The sequence below is a fragment of the Podarcis melisellensis genome (genome assembly GCF_964234715.1).
Source record: "Podarcis melisellensis genome assembly, chromosome: 1".
In the NCBI taxonomy this organism is placed as follows: domain Eukaryota; kingdom Metazoa; phylum Chordata; class Lepidosauria; order Squamata; family Lacertidae; genus Podarcis; species Podarcis melisellensis.
In genome coordinates this window covers 118443458-118462770 of record NC_138528.1, presented here as the reverse complement: position 1 = coordinate 118462770, position 19313 = coordinate 118443458, and the positions used below count along the sequence as shown (strand labels likewise).

The 19313-nt window shown below is 45.0% G+C and overlaps 1 protein-coding gene across 1 annotated transcript in view; it reads left to right on the top strand.

The window, feature by feature from the left end:
- The window catches only part of COL5A2 (collagen type V alpha 2 chain), a 193381-nt gene that overhangs the window by 2232 nt on the left and 171836 nt on the right, over positions 1 to 19313 (top strand). The window contains exons 2-3 of the mRNA XM_081903018.1: positions 13761 to 13869; positions 17118 to 17165. Of these exons, the coding sequence (XP_081759144.1) occupies positions 13788 to 13869; positions 17118 to 17165 (130 nt within the window). The 5' untranslated portion in view covers positions 13761 to 13787. The remainder of the gene's footprint in view (positions 1 to 13760; positions 13870 to 17117; positions 17166 to 19313) is intronic.

Here is a 19313-nt window from a genome sequence, read left to right as displayed (position 1 = left end):
TCCTATTTTTCCAAAGTCATTCTCATTCTGGCAATGTTTTTACATCCCCTTCTCCTGTAAGAATTACTTCCTTTCACCCACTATTGTCACTGTAAACTTGCTCTCTCGGCCACTAGCCACCCCAAAGCTGCCAGAGGTAAATAAAAATATATAAAGAAAAAATATACAGACTCATAGAATTACAGTGTTGGAAGGTATCCTGAGGGTGATCTAGTCCAACCCTCTGCAATGGCAGGAATCTCAGCTAAAGCATCCATTGCATATGCCATGAAGGAGAGTCCACCACCTCTTCTGGGAATCTGTTCCACTGTTCTTTGTGTCAAAAAGTTCTTATTGATGCTTTGCGTGTCGAGGTCCCCAGGTCCACCCCAATAACTCACACATCACACAGAATTTTTGTTTAAGGTTTATTAAAATACAAATTTGTGAGTGGTTGCTTAGGCATTGGTTGCGACTATCTGCCCCCACCATGGGGGACAGACTGACATTCCGCACGATGCGAAAGTCAGAATGGGGGAATACACTTGGGGGTTACGCGGAGCAGGGAACCTGCCCTCACCCCAAATGCAACCAGGAGCTCATTGCTATGGCCCGAGCCCCCTTGACAGAGTGGACAAGCAATAGTTAGCCCCCAATTCCTTTAACGGAATCCCTTGCAGCAGCAGCATTAGAGGGGCAGGCACAGCCAATCCATGCCCCTCAACCAACCAAACCATAAACCAATGCCTAACCGCAACCTTACAAGTTGTGACGATTTGCTACGCAGTAGGCAAAAACCAAATGGCCCCAGCCAATCAGCCAGATGGACAAAATTCCTACCAGGCCCCCGCTCCAAAGCAGACGACCCCATGACAGGCATAGCAAGGTCAAAGCGAACAACCCTATTCTAGGGAGGGAGGGACGGGCGATCCGCTGCACGGGCGAAAAGAGGAAGCCCTAGCCTCGTGCAAGGAGTTTTAGCATTTCTGGCTGTCAATCAATAAATGGCAACATTAATTTCTTCCCAACAACAAGGGAAGCCCCAATCGCATCAGTGGCCAATGATCAGTTAGCCCGCCCCCAACTTTGGAGTGTCCTGGTGCCCCCCACCGCAACACGTGCTCTCCATGAAGGAGAACACGCTTTGTCAGAATTTCCTTTTTTTGCAACTTGAGTCCATTGGTTTAGGTCCTTGCCTCCGGAACAGGAGAAAACAAGCTTGTACCATCTTCCATGAAATTATTCCACAAAAAAGTGTTCGTGTGTTCACCAATGAGCATCAAAATGGCCTTCTTTCCCCTCAAATATGGTGATATTTGGAGAACATTCTGTAAAATTCCACCTCCTTGTTCTGTTGAGGGTGAGGAAAAATAAATCTCAGAAATGTCCCTAGATAAGTATCATTTCAGAAATTCCACCTTAGCTGAAACACCCATTCTCTTTTATCCACCCATTTGTACAAAGACCAGGACCTTCCAAATATGCCTCAATATTTTCTGTAGGCAAAATTTAGCTACATCTCTAAGACTCTAAGGGGGTAGGGGAGGGGGTTATTGGTTCGTGGGTATTTTTTTTTGTTCTTGTTTTTATTATGTTTTTATCTTGTATTTTTATGTTGTGAACCACCCTGATAAGGAGCAGTATACAAATTTAATTAATTAAATAATAATAATAACAACAACTGACAACAGAATTCCTGTAGAACAGAAAGCACTGATAGATATGTGTAGGGAAACAGAGGCCTGGAACCAAATTTTTGCCAGAGTGACAGGTATAAAGCCCGAAGTTGCTCCTGAAGTTGCAGCGATGCCCTAGTTTGACAACAACAATGACTAGTACTACTACTACTACTATTGGAAATACAATTTATTCCCAAATAACAGGAACTGTGCAAGTCAAGGATAGCCAACCTAGTTCCCTCCAGGTGTTGCTGAACTACAGTTCCCATCATTCCTGACCACTGGCCATGCTAATTAGACGTGATAGGGGTTGTAACAGAAGTGAGAGCTGGACCATAAAGAAGGCTGATCACCGAAGAATTGATGTTTTTGAATTATGGTGCTGGAGGAGACTCTTGAGAGTCCCATGGACTGCAAGAAGATCAAACCTATCCACTCTGAAGAAGAAGAAGAGTTTGGATTTGATATCCCGTCTTTTACTCCCCTTCAGGAGTCTCAAAGCGGCTAACATTCTCCTTTCCCTTCCTCCCCCACAACAAACACTCTGTGAGGTGAGTGGGGCTGAGAGACTTCAGAGAAGTGTGACTGGCCCAAGGTCACCCAGCAGCTGCATGTGGAGGAGCGGAGACGCGAACCCGGTTCCCCAGATTACGAGACTACCGCTCTTAACCACTACACCACACTGGCTCTCTGAAGGAAATCAGCCCTGAGTGCTCACTGGATGGACAGATCCTGAAGCTGAGGCTCCAATACTTTGGCCACCTCATGAGAAGAGAAGACTCCCTGGAAAAGACCCTGATGTTGGGAAAGATGGAGGACACAAGGAGAAGGGGACGAGAGAGGACGAGATGGTTGGACAGTGTTTTCGAAGCTACTAACGTGAGTTTGACCAAACTACGGGAGGCAGCGGAAGACAGGAGTGCCTGGCGTGCTCTGGTCCAGGGGGTCACAAAGAGTAGGACACGACTAAACAACAACAACAACAACAACAACAGGGGTTGTAGCCTGACAACATCTTAGGGTGGGCCCTGTGTTGGCTACCCTTGATGTAAGTAAAGCCAGGCATGAGGGCATGAATTAACTTCACGCTGAAAATACTTGCTTGATCGTTCCAATTTAGAACTTGACGGGGATACTAGGTCCAAGGAAACTGGATTCATTCACAGAAAATAACTCACATGTCTGGGAGGGAAAATCTGTTCTTCATTTGGGTCCCTAAATTTGAGCACGGGTGCATCTAATGTCCTCCCTGAAGGATACGAGTAAGTGAAATATCTTGGGATATTGTTTATTATCCTGGATTTGGAGTCTCATCTTTCATTCCTGAAAGTCACCCCCTCTTACTCTGAACCAATTGTTCACTGGGGCACCCAGGGTTCACATTAACATCAACATTGTGGAGGGGCAGTTCTGGGTAGCCAATTGGATGCAGATGTTGACGTGAATGAGGGAACGCTCACTGCAGAATCCATCAGGCTTTGGACTGGAGTGCAGGTCTAAAACGTGGGCAGAAAGATTTATATGCATCCCTATTGTGAAACAGATACACGGGTGTTTCTGCAGCTGTGGCTTATCGATGTCTGTATTGCAGACAGATCATGTGTGTAAATCTCTTCAAACGATGAAGCTCTTTCCACAAATAACATCCAGTAGGAAAGATGCAATGCACACACAACCTGTAGTTAACCGGATTCTGCATTATGTAATGAGTATTCTCAAATCTATTCCCCTCATTAACACTTTTCTAAATTGGAAAAATCGTATAGTAAAAGCTATGGTTTTCCCAGTAGTGATGTATGGAAGTGAAAGCTGGACCATAAAGAAGGCTGATCGCCGAAGAATTGATGCTTTTGAATTATGGTGCTGGAGGAGACTCTTGAGAGTCCCATGGACTGCAAGAAGATCAAACCTATCCATTCTGAAGGAAATCAGCCCTGAGTGCTCACTGGAAGGACAGATCCTGAAGCTGAGGCTCCAATACTTTGGCCACCTCATGAGAAGAGTAGACTTTCTGATAAAGACCCTATGTTGGGAAAGATGGAGGGCACAAGGAGAAGGGGACGACAGAGGATGAGATGGTTGGATAGTGTTCTCAAAGCTACTAACATGAGTTTGACCAAACTGCGGGGGGCAGTAGAAGACAGGAGTGCTTGGCATGCTCTGGTCCATGGGGTCACGAAGAGTTGGACACGACTAAACGACTAAACAACAACAACAAATCTGAAAAGTTTATGTAATTACCGCTCACCCCCTCCGAGAGGTGGGCGGGGTTTGCGATCCAGCATGAGGCTTCCCGGGACCAGGGGGCCACCCACCTTGGCCACAGGGTGGCCATTGTCCCACCTCCATCCCAGCGGACCAATGGGCTGTGGGCTGGGCAAGGGCAGCGGAAAAGGCCGATGCACCTTGGCCCAGTCTCACCATGACTGATGTTGATCTGTGCCCTACTTTTATTGAATCCCGATACCTTCTCTTATTATGAACGCCTGCTGCAAATGTTGGTTAAATAGAAGTACGGAGAAATGCTCAAATGTTAGTCATAACATGTACCGGATTTGTCACTCTTGCGTATAATTCAGCTTAAATTCTCTATTGTCTGTCATGAATTGTTTAGACAGAAGAAATGCATTCATTGGTTTCACATTTCACACAACTACTGACCCAGTGAAACAACTTGCAATTGTCTTCTTAATCTTCAGTAAACCCCACCCCCAACCCATTTCCTATTTTAATTTGAACTAGGAGAGGATTTGAGTTAGGTCAACAGCTGCACTGTCATACCACTTTAACATTCATGGCTTCTCCCAAAGAATCCTGGGAACTGTCATTTGAGGAAGGTCCTGGGAGCTGTAACTCTGTGAGGGGTTCTCTTAACAACTCTCAGCACTCTTAACAAATGGCAGCTCAGAGATTCTTTGCAGGAAGCCATGGCTATTCAAGTTTCAAGATACAAGTTTCTGGCGTTAGGCAGTGAGGCACCTGCCTCAGGTGGCTGATTTGGGGTATCAGGAAAGGACTCCAATAGCACTTATGCTATGATCCTCTGTAGATTTACCCAAGTGTAAGTCCCATTGGACTGGGATGCATAACTTTACTTGCCTGTAAAAGTGTAATAGTCAGTCTATCTATCTATCATCTATCTATCTATCTATCTATCTATCTATCTATCTATCTATCTATCTATCATCTATCTATCTATCTCCTTTATTGGCATAGAATGCAATAGTCCTAAAGTATGTTACATCTTGAAGACTGACCCAAAATCAGCCTCTAATTCAGGCACAGGCAAACTCGGCCCTCCAGATGTTTTTTGGCCTGCAACTCCCATGATCCCTAGCTAACAGGACCAGTGGTCAGATGTGGTGGGAAATGTAGTCCCGAAACATCTGGAGGGCTGAGTTTGCCTATGCCTGCTCTAATTTAATATCCATAGGGCAATAGATGATGTGGAAGATTGTCATCTAAATCTTTTGTGTTGAAAAGATGCACAATATTCTACAATCTCTCTCTCTCTCTCTCTGGAACTGAACTTTGTGTGTGCTAAACTCCTTTTGAATTCAGTGAAGTTTTGGAATTCAATGCAGGCTTATGTGAGGAAGTTGACAGAGCGGGTGTGTACTAGCTCTTTAAAGCTTTCTTTGTGTTAGTGTGTTTTATCGCAATGTATCACATACTTCTAATCCACTGGCAACAGAATAATAACTGAAATAGTTGTTTATTTTAAAAGGGGAAAAAACCAACAACGTTTACATGAATTCTTATGAAACAGAAAATTAAACATATGTGGAAGACCAGTGCCGAGGAAAATGCCAAAGAGTTAATAAAGCCAAAGTTTGATAGCCTAACGTGGTGTTCTTTTGTTCTTTTTATTTTTATTCAATTTTCTTTTTCATTCAGTACATACATCTCATATTCGTAACATTTACTATGCATTCCTTCCTCCCTCCCTTCCCCCAACTTCCACTTCTGATTTGTTTCTCCTTTCACTCATCTTGCTACCTGCTAAAAGAAAAAGTACTAATAACATATTTATACAATAACATCCAACCTAAAAACATAAGGATAAAAATAAGTACACCATATTTCTCTATCTTCTACACATTTTTAATACCAATGATGTGAATGTTTATTTAAATCCTGCCATCAAGTCTATAGACTTTCTTTGCTGCTGCAAATATAATATAAATGGTTCCCATTCTTTTTCAAAGTCACTGTTGTCTTATTCTGGTAGTCTGTCATTTTTAACAATTCTGCATAGTTCATCAACTTCTCTTGCCATTGTTCTTTAGTTGGTATTTCTCCAGTCTTCCAATTTTGTGCAATCAGCATTCTCGCAGCTGTAGTGGCATACGTAAATAAAGTCCTCTTTTCTTTCGGTATATCTTGGCCGAAGATACCTCTTTTTTTTTTTTTTACAAAAGTTATTTTCAACATTTTCTTCAACTCATTATATATTATTTCCCAATAAGTTTTTACCTTTTTGCAGTCCCACCACATATGATAAAACGTGGTGTTCTTTTGAGTAAAGAGTAGGGGAATAGAACTCACAAAGTAATAATTCAGCTACCTTCAGCGCTTACACCAAATAAGCGTTTCAGTTAAACATATTGTGAACTTTGTCTGAGAAATCGGGTGGGCAAAAATGGAACTCCACAGCGCCATCTGGTGTCATAGTGTTATAATGTATGTACAACACATATAAAATGCTTTTTCTTTGCCAATGTAGCTGAGTCCCAGGGTTCATCTCGCTTTTCAGGCCGAGGGAGCCGGCATTTGTCCTCAGACAGCTTTCCGGGTCATGTGGCCAGCATGACTTAACAGCTTCTGGCATAACGGAACACCGTGACGGAAACCAGAGTGCACGGAAACGTCATTTACCTTTCCGCCACAGGGGTACCTACCGTATTGGCCCCAATATAAGCCTCACCGAAATATAAGCTGCACCTTTAAAATTCAAGGGGGGGGGGGAGAAAAAAAGACAATACCCGAATATAGACCTCTCCCTTAAAATTCCACAGGCATTCACATCCATTCCGTTTTACTGTATGTCTGTTTCAGCAGCGATATCGTAAAAGCCAATTTTTGTAAGGTAGCGAATTTAAGCCGCACTTTAACTTTTCACAGTTGGAATTTGATGGGAAAAGCGAGGCTTATATTCAGGCCAATATGGCATTTATCTACTTGCATTGGCGTGCTTTCAAACTGCTAGGTTGGCAGGGACAGAGCAATGGGAGCTCATCTCATTGCGGGGATTCGAACCACCGACCTTCTGACTGGCATGTCTAAGAGGCTCAGTGGTTTAGACCACAGTGCCACCCGCATCTCCCTCTCTAGTAACTGTCTAGATGGGTGTCTGCCTGGGAATTGCATTTATGCTGGCTTAAGTTCCACAATGGAAGAAAAGCAGGCTGTAAATGTATGGAAGTAAATAAGCAATACCACTCAAATGCATTAAGCCCTGGTTGCAAGTGCTTTGGGGAAACACACACACACACACACACACACACACACACACACACACACATGTTTGAGCTTTGCACTGATATCTGCTTTTGGAGGCTGAGCTTAGCCTGGGAGCGCTTAATAAAAAGCAGAGATGAAAGTGCCTCGGAGCAGATGCAGACTAGTGCATATCCTCAAATTTGAACAACTGGAGAATCCTTCCGAAGCAGGGATTAGGAAGTGGGGTATCTGCTAGTTGCAGATGGAAGGAACTGCCTCATATCAAGTGAGCATTGCCTATTGCGTGGACAGGCGGAGTCCCCAGATCCCGCGCGGTCCCCCCGTCATGTGGAATAACGACTCAAGACAACATGCTATGGGATTAAATTGGCCACATCTTTATTAAATTTCAAATGTGGGTAGACCTTGGCTCAGGCATTGGGCGTTCTCCCTCCCCAGTCCCCAGCCAGGGACCTAGGGAGCATCAGGGTTATCCAGTGGGGGAGGGATGGGCCGGCTCTGGAGAACATATGTTCAAGCAGAGATAGCTGCCCCAGTAACGCCGCCGCCGCAGGGGAGAGCAATGATGACCTTTCGGCGTACGGTCAAAGCCTCCCTTCAGAAAACTCCTTTAACGGGGAACCCTGGTATCGCCGTCGCAAAGAGGAAGATGGACAAAAGGATTCCGCCCAAGGCCTGATACCGCCAAAGTTGTGACGTTTTGCTATGGGAAAGGCGAAACCTGCCAATGCAGGGAAATTCCTCTCCGGCCCTTTACGTAGCAGCGCCCGCATACCTGTGAAGAAAAGTTAACCTGCAAAACCTGTGAGGAAAAATTAACCTGCAAAATAAGACATTAACTGAGGGTGGGTAGCGTGGGAGAAGCTCTGGAGCCGAGTGAGAATTCCCAGGTAAGATCCTCCCTCCTTTGTGTGGGCAGGTAATCCCTCCCCTACCTGGCCTGGTCTCCTTGGCAACGTTTCCCCCAGGTGGGATTGGACAACTGACTGAGGTAGGCGGAGACCTCCAGGTATCCCACCTGAGGGAAGGCAAAGCCAAGCCTATGCTGTTGGAGCCGCTCCAGATCTAGGGGCTGCACGCGTCCACGCAAAGGGCGCCCCCCGTTTTAAGCGGGGAGCAGTCATTCTGGATGACAGCAGTTCTGCAAGCACTCCAGGATATGGGGGATATCCAGTGCTGCTCTTCCACTTGCACAATGGAACTTCCTTTTCCTGTCCACACCCCCCTGCAGCCCCCTTAAAATCTGCTCCAGGGAGTATAATTGGGGTTCAGCAGGGAGGAAAGGGCAGTTCTACTGCATGAGTGGAATTCCTTTCACACGTCACTGGGTACACACTTATATCTTTTGAATCACCTTTCACCTGATCCATATAACTGGATATGTGAGAGAGATTTAATTTGGGGAACTTCTGCAAGAAATGCAGGTGCTTCTTACTACAGTGGTACCTCGGGTTACAGACACTTCAGGTTACAGACGCTTCAGGTTACAGACTCCGCTAACCCAGAAATAGTACCTCAGGTTAAGAACTTTGCTTCAGGACGAGAACAGAAATCGCGCGGCAGCAGCGCAGCGGCAGTGGGAGGCCCCACTAGCTAAAGTGGTGCTTCAGGTTAAGAACAGTTTCAGGTTAAGAATGGATCTCCAGAATGAATTAAGTTCTTAACCAGAGGTACCACTGTACTGAGCCACAGTACCTCCCTGTTGCCTTTTTCTGTAGGAATTAGGTCTAAGGTTTGTTGGCTGAATGTTGAATGCTAGGTGGTTATAATAACACTGCCACCAGTAGAATAATTGCATCATGGCCATCAATGAAAGGTGATATGAACAGAAGAAATGACATAAGAATAACGATAGATTCTGGAAGACTGGCAGATGCAACTAATAGACTATATGGAACTGGCCGAGATGACGGGCAGAATTCGAGACCTGGGAGAAGAGAGGATGGAAGAAGACTGGAAGAAATTCAAGATTTATTTACAAAAATATTGTAATTTGGCTGAATGTTAAGCAGGTTGCTAAATTGTAAACAATCGGGCACCACTAAATTAGATAGAATTAGGAAGACAAGTGAGATTGAGAAAATGTGAACCATTTGGAGAACTATTAGATTATAAATTAAGATTGTGGGACATAAAATGCAAATAAGATGATAAATTGCTGGAAAATTCCTTTTTTATGATGAAAATGGGAGCGGGAGATGAGAGGAAGTCCAGAGAAGTTGTGAAAATATGTCATGGCAGATATTGTATTGTGAACCAACTATGTATTCATATGGAAAAACTTTAATAAATATTATTAAAAAAAAAGAATACTGATAGATTCACCCAAGGGGAGTGAATGCTTTCTAATTTGTATTGGGGAGAGAAAGAATTCAGCCACCTTTTCCATAACACAGAAGGAGTAATCTCTTAAACAGACAGATATCAGAGTTTCATTAGATTTTCCAGCTCGAGCTCTTAATAAAGGAAGAATCAGCCTCTCTTTAGTCTTTATTAAATGGATTGAATAGTAAAGGGGCTGCTAACATACAACCCTGTCTGACATCTCTAGTGCTTATTGCTGGCTTTTGTCGCTTTGGTAGATAAGAAACTTTTCAGAGTCATCTGTATGAGAATGCAACTAATGAGAGTAATGAAACAAATATAGAATGGAACAACTGCAATTTTCATGAATGGGTAATAAAACAAATACAATCTTTAATAGTGAAAATGATTGGGTGTGTGACTAAACATAAACATCTTCTTGCAGACCCTAATAATAACCAGAATTCCATAACCTGTTAAGTAAAATTCTGCCAGCATATAACAGATGATCTCACGTTATTTGATTTAACAAATATTTGGATCTGATTTGTCAAAAATAAATGTAACAAATATATAGCGATTCTTACCTTCATTTTGCCAAAACACCTCCAATAGTTCTGCACACTAACAACATGCCATATCATTGTGCCAAAATAAACAAGCAGTTTCTTCTATTACCACAGCCTACTGTATACAAATTAAAATTCCTGAACCCATCTAAAAATCTAGTATGATAAACATTCCTATTATGTAGTGGAACAGTTGTTGCACTCATTCACTGTGATTTTGCTACGAGATATGTTCATTCCGTTGTGTGTTCCAAAACACTCCTCTCAAGTATGCAAGTCAGGTTTATAATTGATTGCAGTGGTTGTTTTTTTCCCCATGTTCCAAGAAAGCTAACGTTTAATAAAAAACTGTTTTGAACATATGTGAGAGAACATTTAGTGATGAGTGATGCGGGAAGCTGCACCATAAGTTTCACTTCCATACAACTCTAAAAGATACAGGCAGCTTCTGAGGATGAGGATTCGGCTGCATTTGACCATACATTTGAAACACGATGCTTCCCCCCCCCCCCCCGGGCTGTCAGCAACCTTTTTCAGCCATGGGCCGGTCCACCATCCCTCAGACCATGTGGTGGGCAGGGCTATATTTTGAAAAAATAAATAAATGAATGAATTCCTATGCCCCACAAATAACCCAGATATGAATTTTAAATAAAAGCACACATTCTACTTATGTAAAAACACCAGGCAGGCCCCACAAATAACCCAGAGATGCATTTTAAATAAAAGGACACATTCTACTCATGTAAAAACACGCTGATTCCTGGACCGTCCGCGGGCTAGATTGAGAAGGAGATTGCCACATCTGGCCACCGGCCTTAGGTTGCCTACCCCTGGTCTTAAGCATGTGGTGCCAGGGTGCAAAGATCTGCCTGGCGCCCCTCCCAGTTGCCCAGTCCCAGGAGCGCAGAAGGCCGAAGCCGGCCAGCCGCCTCAGCGTCTTGCTGGCTCCGTTGCCTCTGAACCCGCAGCGCAGAGCCTCCTGCAGCAGCAGAGCCCGCCGTGGTACTCTGACCGATGGAAGGGCTCTTCCCTGGACTCAACTCTCGGGCCTTGGACTCTTGACCTAGTGCCCCTGAGATCCCAGTGCCCAGGCGCCCCGCACCCCTAGCGCCTATGGGTAAGACGGCCCTGCTTCACCACACCCAATAAAATATGGAAACTGTAGTTTGCCTCACACAGAGCTACAGTTCCCAGCACCCTTAACAAGCTACAGTTCCTAGGATTCTTTGGTGAAGCATGCTCTTCATATTGTGTATTCAGCCATAGTCTTGTTCCCTCTTTCTCTGCCAACAGTGCACCGCCCCTTTAGCCTCATTCTGAGTTTCTTCTGCAGTTCCTTAGGCCCCTCTTTCTTTGTCTGATGTTCCTCCATGGCCCCTCTTTCATTTCCACAACTTCCTGTCACACTTAACCTTCTTTTCCACCTCTTTCCCTCAAGCTTCTGTCTTCCCCTCAGTATTCTGCACCCCACCCTTCAGACTTTATGCCTCTCTGGTCACTTAGATCCCCTATCTCATGGGATTTCTTCTCACTCTGTTTACCAGTACTTTCCTTTGTGGTGGGATTGTCTGTTAGTTAATGAATTTCGGAAACAGATTGGTATAGAAATATCTGGAATTGTGGGTAGGAAGGTGGGGATATCTAAATTAATGGTTCTTATTAGTCTGAGTAGCGCCAAATTAAAAACAAGAGAGGAATGTAAATGGGGAAAATTGACGGTAACTGCAGCCAGACAGTTTATAGCGAGTAACTGGGAAAATACAGAAGAGCTGGGGGTGAACCAATGGAGGGGAAAAACTGAATAATATTATATTATAGAATATCTAACTGTGAAGATACACAGAATGAAAGGGTTTAAGGTCAGTGAGAAAGAGGAGGATTGGTTTGAGAAGATATTGAATTATTTGGGTAGGTTTGAACAATTTGGGGCAATTAAAATGTCAAAAGTTACCGTAAATAAACCTTGTGGATGGAGGAGTGTTAACGTATATAAAATCGTACATATGGTTGATTTGAATATGTTATTATTGATTATGTATAACCAATGTATCAGCCGCCTGGGGGGTTTCACTGTTCAGTGGCATAGCGTGGGGGGTGCAGGGGGGCTGGCCGCACCGGGCGCAACATCTGGGGGTTAGGGTTAGGGGGCGCAAATCCACGGGTTAGGGGGCGCAAATTACTTGCCTTGCCCCGGGTGCTGACAACCCACGCTACGCCACTGTCACTGTTTGTGTTTGGTTGTTGGTAAAAAATAAAAATTGTTTAACCCCCCCAAAAACAACAACAACAACACTGAGTACTTTGCTTTCTTCCTAACCGCTCCTTTCCCTAGCCTCCCTATCAGATTTTCCTAGAAAGAGGGACCTTGAAACTGACTTGTTCCACACATATTTTATCATTCAGCCCTTTGCAGCCCCAGCAGTCAGAATGATCACGAATTACTGATTAGGCTTGATGTGAGACATGCAGCTATCTCTCTTGTTTTTCTTAAATTAATTATAGCTGCAGGGGTCTCCAATTGCTATCAGAATCACAGTGCGCAGGGAGGGAAGATGAGAGACCTCTAAGGCTCCTTGGGTCCTCCCTAGCCTGGAGAATCAGCAGCTTCACTGGGTAACTTAGTTCTTCTACAGAAAGTGGGATGTGATTATTCCACCAGTGCAGAAGGACTAATCTTTCTTTCTTTTTTTAAAAAATATTGTTTTATTGCTCAATTTCCACACAACAAATTATACAATCACCTACATAATTCCACCCCCATGAACTTCCCTCAGCTCCTTTCCTTGATTTCGCTGCCCATATTTTCTCTGCATATTATAAAATTATATATACAGTCATACCTTGGGTTGAATGTGCTTCAGGTTGAGCGCTTTTGGCTTGCGCTCTGCGGCAACCTGGAAGTAACGGAGCGTGTTACTTCAGGGTTTCGCCGCTCGCGCATGCGCAGACGCTCAAAATGACGTCATGCGCATATGTGAAAGTGGCAAAACACGACCTGTGCAGACGTGCCATCGCATCTTACGTTCCATTCAGGATGCGAACAGGGCTCCTAATGGACCCCGTTCGCATCCCGAGGTACCACTGTATCCTTACATATCTATCCTTCATGTTATCAACAATAAATTTGTGTATGTTTATTCAAAACCTGCCAAGGAGTCCAATTCAGTTTGTTGTGTTTTTAGATAGTTTGTATAAAGCTCCCATTCTTCCTTGAAGTTACAGTTGTCCTTGTCTCACAATTTGTATGTCAATTCGGCCTGTTCTGCATAGTCCATCAATTTCTCTTGCCACTGTTCTTTTGTCAGGGTTTCTTCATTTGTCCAGGGATGCAGGTGGCACTGTGGGTTAAACCACAGAGCCTAGGACTTGCCAATCAGAAGGTCGGCGGTTCGAATCCCCGCGACAGGGTGAGCTCCCGTTGCTCGGTCCCTGCTCCTGCCAACCTAGCAGTTCAAAAGCACCCCAAAGTGCAAGTAGATAAATAGGTACCTCTCTGGCGGGAAGGTAAACAGCGTTTCCGTGCACTGCTCTGGTTTGCCAGAAGCGGCTTAGTTATGCTGGCCACATGACCCGGAAGCTGTACGCCGGCTCCCTCGGCCAATAAAGCGAGATGAGCCCCGCAACCCCAGAGTCGGCCACGACTGGACCTATGGTCAGGGGTCCCTTTACCCTTTAACTTTACTTCATTCGTCCATCCTTTTGCTATCAAGACTCTTGCCGCTGTTGTAGCATACATAAATAAGTTCCTTGTTTTCCTTGGCAGGTCTTGCAGAAGGACTAATCTTTCTTGATGGGGTCTCAGGCAGAGGGACCAGGAAAGTTAGGCTTTGCTGAAACCACTCAGGTTTCCTCCTCTGCTGTGGCGGGCCCAGGTAAGTGGAAGAACGGAGTCTGTGGACCAGTGGGGGCTTGTTCTGGTCTAACGGCTTGGCTTCTCCTCCATCCCACAAATACCGTAAATGGATGCTCTTTGCATTCTACTGTTTAAACCACTAGGTTACAGGCACAAACACAGGTAGGCATCTTGGAAGCAAGAGCCCAAATTGTCCTCAGGCTTGGCACCAGAGGTGGATCACTAGTTGCCTTAGCCATGGGACTCCTCACTGAAGGAGGACCTGACATTACACCAAGCCCTGGGCCAGGCTCCATCTGGGTAAAAAAAAAAGCCAGGATCATGCTACAAAGGCTGAGGAGAGACCATCCACAGTCAGGGGAAGTTCAGCCTCTGACATTGAGGCTGAATGGGTCCCAGGCCAGAGGGAGTGGCAGTGCCACAAATGCTAGATGGAAACCTGACCCCTCCACAGAAGTGCCTGGCTACAGACAAGGACTCAGAAATATGCTTGAAGTCAAGTGCGGATTTCATGCTCTTTATTCAGCTCATAGTAGTGAGGAATGCCAGTTCCCCCAAAATGTCTGCTTTATATACATTATTTACACAATGGGCCCCACGTGATTGGCTAATTCTGGGATTCTCCTGTAGGCCAATCAGGTTGCGGATTCACTTCCACCTGGAGCTGGATTGGGTGGCTCTTGCAGACCAATCAGACTGCTGCATTTTGGATCCTATTGTTCTAGGACCAATCAGACTGCTGCATTTTGGATCCTATTCAACTCAATACATAACAGACTCCAAAGGGGTAGTGGTCTCCTGGGCAGTGAGAGTCAAGGAGGCATCTTTGGGGGGATAAACTTTGGAAGAGTGATCTGAAATTTACAGCATGTTTTTCCTTGAAGGAGAACTACCTGTGGCTTTGCCAACCCCTGTGCTTACATCTTAATGCCAGGCAGGGGAGAATAGATGGGAAGTAATAATAATAATAATTTATTATTTATACCCCATCCACCTGGTTGGGTTTCCCCAGCCACTCTGGACAGCTTCCAACAAAACACTAAAATGCAATACCTATTACACATTAAAATCTTCCCTAAACAGGGCTGCCTTTAGATGTCTTCTAAAAGTTTGGTAGTTATTTTTCTCTTTGACATCTGATGGTAGGGCATTCCACAGGGTGGGTGCTACTACCAAGAAGGCCCTCTGCCTGGTTCCCTGTAACTTGGCTTCTCATAGTGAGGGAACCGCCAGAAGGCCCTCGGCGCTGGACCTCAGTGTCTGGGCAGAATTATGGAGGTGGAGACGCTCCTTCAGGTATACTGGACCGAGGCCGTTTAGGGCTTTAAAGGTCAGCACCAAAACTTTGAATTGTGCTCGGAAACGTACTGGGAGCCAGTGTAGGTCTTTCAAGACCGGTGTTATGTGGTCCCGGCGGCCACTCCCAGTCACCAGTCTAGCTGCCGAATTCCAGATTAGTTGTAGTTTCCGGGTCACCTTCAAAGGTAGCCCCACGTAGAGCGCATTGCAGTAGTCCAAGCGAGAGATAACCAGAGCATGCACCACTCTGGCAAGACAGTCTGCGGGCAGGTTGGGGGTGTACACCTTTTCACATCTTACGTCCCCCCCTCCCAAGTTCGCTTTGATGCCTCAAGGGGATCAGCTCTGGAAGAGATTCTGTAAGCAGAAGATGAACTAGACACCTCTTTCTGCCCACCAGTTATCTTTGAATTACGGTTAGCCAGCAACGGATGACACAGAACAATTGGGGGACGAAAGCAGGAAGTCTAAACTCTGCCATTTTCACGGTAATCCATCGCTCGTTTTCCAAGGAGCCAAACGGTAGGGCCAAACAGAGGGTTGCTGGTGTGTCAAGTCACCCCCACAAAAAGTATTTAAAGCACAAACTCCCTGCAAGGAATCTTGGGAACTGTAGTTTGTTAAGAGCAATGGGTATTGTAGATCTGCGAGGGGTTCCCAGGATTCCTTGGAAGAAAGCCATGGTGTGAATACAACAAAGGTGTAACATGAGAAGCAGCCCCTTGTCCATCCGATTTTGTGGTCCCTTGTCATGGGGATGTATTAAAAAATTGCTGGTGGTCAAAGGAGGAAAACAGAGAGCACTGGCAGTCAGTGGACTTGTTTTTGAGTGTTTGTATGCTTGTTTTGCACAGCAGCCGTGGAACAGGGGCATATCAGCAGGTGAGGCCACTGAATTTCAGCAACACTTAACACTTAAAGGCCCACAACCTTTCTTGAACCTCCGTTGCATGTTCTAGAAGCAAGAGCCTGCCCCGGGCATAGAAATGACCAGTTTGCACACTGGATTTCCCTGCCACCATTAAGGGAGGGAGAGAGGGGCAGCTTTCATGGTCACCTAGGAGACTAGGGTAGCCTTAGAGAATGCAGCAGCTAGAGGGAAAGGGGAATGGCTAAAACTCCCAGACAGTCATCAACAAGGAAAAGCTGTGTGTGTGTGTGTGTGTGTGTGTGTGTGTGTGTGTGTGTGTGTCTGTGTGTGTGTGTGTGTGTGAGAGAGAGAGAGAGAGAGAGAGAGAGAGAGAGAGAAGCCTCTTCCCAGAAGCTTGGAGGAGGGGGGCTAGATCTCCCTCTCCCTGGCCCGTTACTATATAAAGAGTGCCTTAGCATCTCAGCCTCCCTTCTCCTCCTTCCAAGAGTGCGAGTGGTAGAGTCATCTTACCTCCGCCAAGTATGTTCTGCTCCCAATAAATTCTTTACATAGGAGATCTTTTCCTGAACAACAGCAGAGAGGGGGAAAAAAAAGCAACCTCCTCTCAAAAACTGTGCATGTTAAAAAAAATAATAATAGAGGGGGAAAGTTTGAGCGGAGAGCGTGAAGCGAGTTCTGATTCGGTTGTTTACCATCAATCACGCTATTTCTTGCCAGGGACTGGATGATTATGAGCCTCAAGAAACTGAAAAGGGGCAGGAAAAAACGTGGAGGCAGCATTCTTCCTATTTAAAGCTGCATCACTTGGGGGGGGGGGGTGTTTGCAGACTCTGCGAGAGCTAGTGCAGTTTTTTTTCTTTTTTTAAAAAAGCAAGCAAGCATCGGAGAACTGGCAGACTTCTTTTCTGTTTCATCCTGCGTGAGTGCTGAAAGGAAAAGAGCTGGCTTCATGGTGTTCAAATAATATTTTTACACTTTTTTTTTGCATCCCCCCCCACCCCGCCCGCCCCAGGAGGAGGATATACATGTCTAATATTTAGACATGATGGCAACCTGGACTCAAAGAAGAACTTTGGTCATTCTTATTGCTTTTCTAGGATGTTTGCGAACAATACGAGCACAAGAGGAAGAAGAGTTTGAAGGGGGTGAGTTATTTTAAGAAAACTCTTCTTTTGTTGCTTGCATACGTTGAGTAACAGTGGATCGGGAAGTCTGGAAGGGGCTGTGTGCGTGTGTCAGTGTGGTCTCTCCCCTGTGTGTCACTGTTGTGAAATGGGGGCTTGAAAAGGAACGGGCTGGAGATGGGTTTTAAAAAGTTGAAACGTCTTTTGCTTTCTGTGCAAACACGGGAGTAAGTAAAGAACAATGAAATATGCAACAAAGCAAACGAGAGGGGAAAAAAATATCTCTGCAGTGAAAAACCCTGTTACTTGGCATTACCCTTCTGGGTGAGATTGTGGAAAGTTTTATTTTGTGTGTGTTGCAACAAAAGAGAGTGGTAGGGATGAAACTTTTGGAACATTTTTAGGAGAGAGAGAGAGAGAGAGAGAGAGAAGTAAACACAAGGACTTGGAAGGGTGGAGTCCTTATGCACTGCCTGAACTACATCTGATTTATTCCATTCTTTGTTTGAGAGAATTGCACAGAACTTTATTCTCTTTTTCTCCGCTTTTCTCTTTCTCTTTTCGGGAGAGAGAGCTGTCTCCCTGTTGCCCAGCGACTTGGGCTTGACGGAATCCAGACTTCTGACACACTGTGTTCCCACCCTTCAGACTTTTGTGTTATCTGGATATTGGCATTTTGTCCCCTGATGTTAGAGAGGACAGGAAGTTAGGAGGCTCGGGTACTTGTCTTCGTGGCATTAGAGATGGATTCCTTTTCAGCTGGCCTGTTTGCTTCCTATTTGTATCAATTAAAATGCAATGTTTGGGAGGTAGATTCTGCTGTCTTAATACATTTTGGCTAGCTGGAAAGTCGCATGTGGCAGTGAAAGTATCCCTCGTGGGATCTGATATATTTGTCACAAATTGGAACTGAGAATAAGGTGAAACATATATAAAGATCGCTTGCAAACTACTGGATTGCATTGTTAAAACCGTGTTAGTAGGATGCGCAATTGTCTTTGTACAGAATGCAGTAAAATGCTTGATACATGGTTCAGGTTTGAACCAGGTCAGAGGGTTCCCCCCTCCTCTTGCAAAGGAAGACAAGCCTTTTTCCAGTTCTGTACATTGTGCAAGCAGACCGGCAGAGCCTTTATGTAACCTTCTCAGCTGGCTCAAGATGATCTGCACCAGGGCTTCAGACAGGACCGATTTGAAATGGGAAGACAATGGGAAACACACAGCCCCCTCCAAAGCCATCTGTACACAGAGGTGTAATTAGTTTGAGTGGGTTTTACAGAGCGATCCTATGCATGCTTACCCACAAGTAAGTCTCACTTTTTCCAATAGGTCTCGTTCCCTAGCAAACATGCTTAGGGTTGCAACGACAACACCATTTTGTCGAAAGTAGAAAAGGGAAGCTGGAGCACAAAGTTTTAACTTCAAAGTAAATAAGAGAGCATGCTTCCAGCGAGCGAGATTTCTGAAGGGCTAGGTTAGTACATGCCATTTGTCTGTTTGTTTCTGTTATGGAAACCCTGGGGTGAGCCAGGGATGTTGCATTGCAACACATTTGCTAATGGATATTACACGCGGAGAGGTTTTCAACTGAGCAGATGAGGATGACTTGGCAGGCCAGAATGTGAACTATTTTATGGCATGACCGTAGCCTATTCGGTTATTGTCCCTTCTGCCTAGCGGTTTTACTACACGTTTAAAACTATATGAGTTGCCTTGGATTCAAGACTTGGAGGAGCACATCTGCAACCTCATTTTCACAGGAAGCACCAGCTTGTTTTGTGGTAGGGATTATCTAATGACACGATCCATGATGCAGAAAGCGTGTGTTTTGTAAGTCATTGTAGTAGTTTTATTTAATGTGGGATTACAGCAAGGCCAGCCAATGCGTGGCATATTGGCCAGCCAGCTGCTGGGCGTTGCTGATTCCCTAGCTTGCTACTTTTGCTGCTGCCTCTACACTAGGGTATGTTGCAGTCCCAGATGGCAATGTGGTGTCTGGAGGCAGCACTGAGTGTATACTCATGGGAGAGCTCCCATAGGATTAGGAAACTAGAATCTTCCCTAAAGCTTCCTCTGGACACATGCCTCCTGGTTCCTAGGCCTTTATGGTAGCGTTGTCTCTGCATACTCCCAAAAGTGCCTGCTCTGAAGCGGAACAGGCTGTTCCCT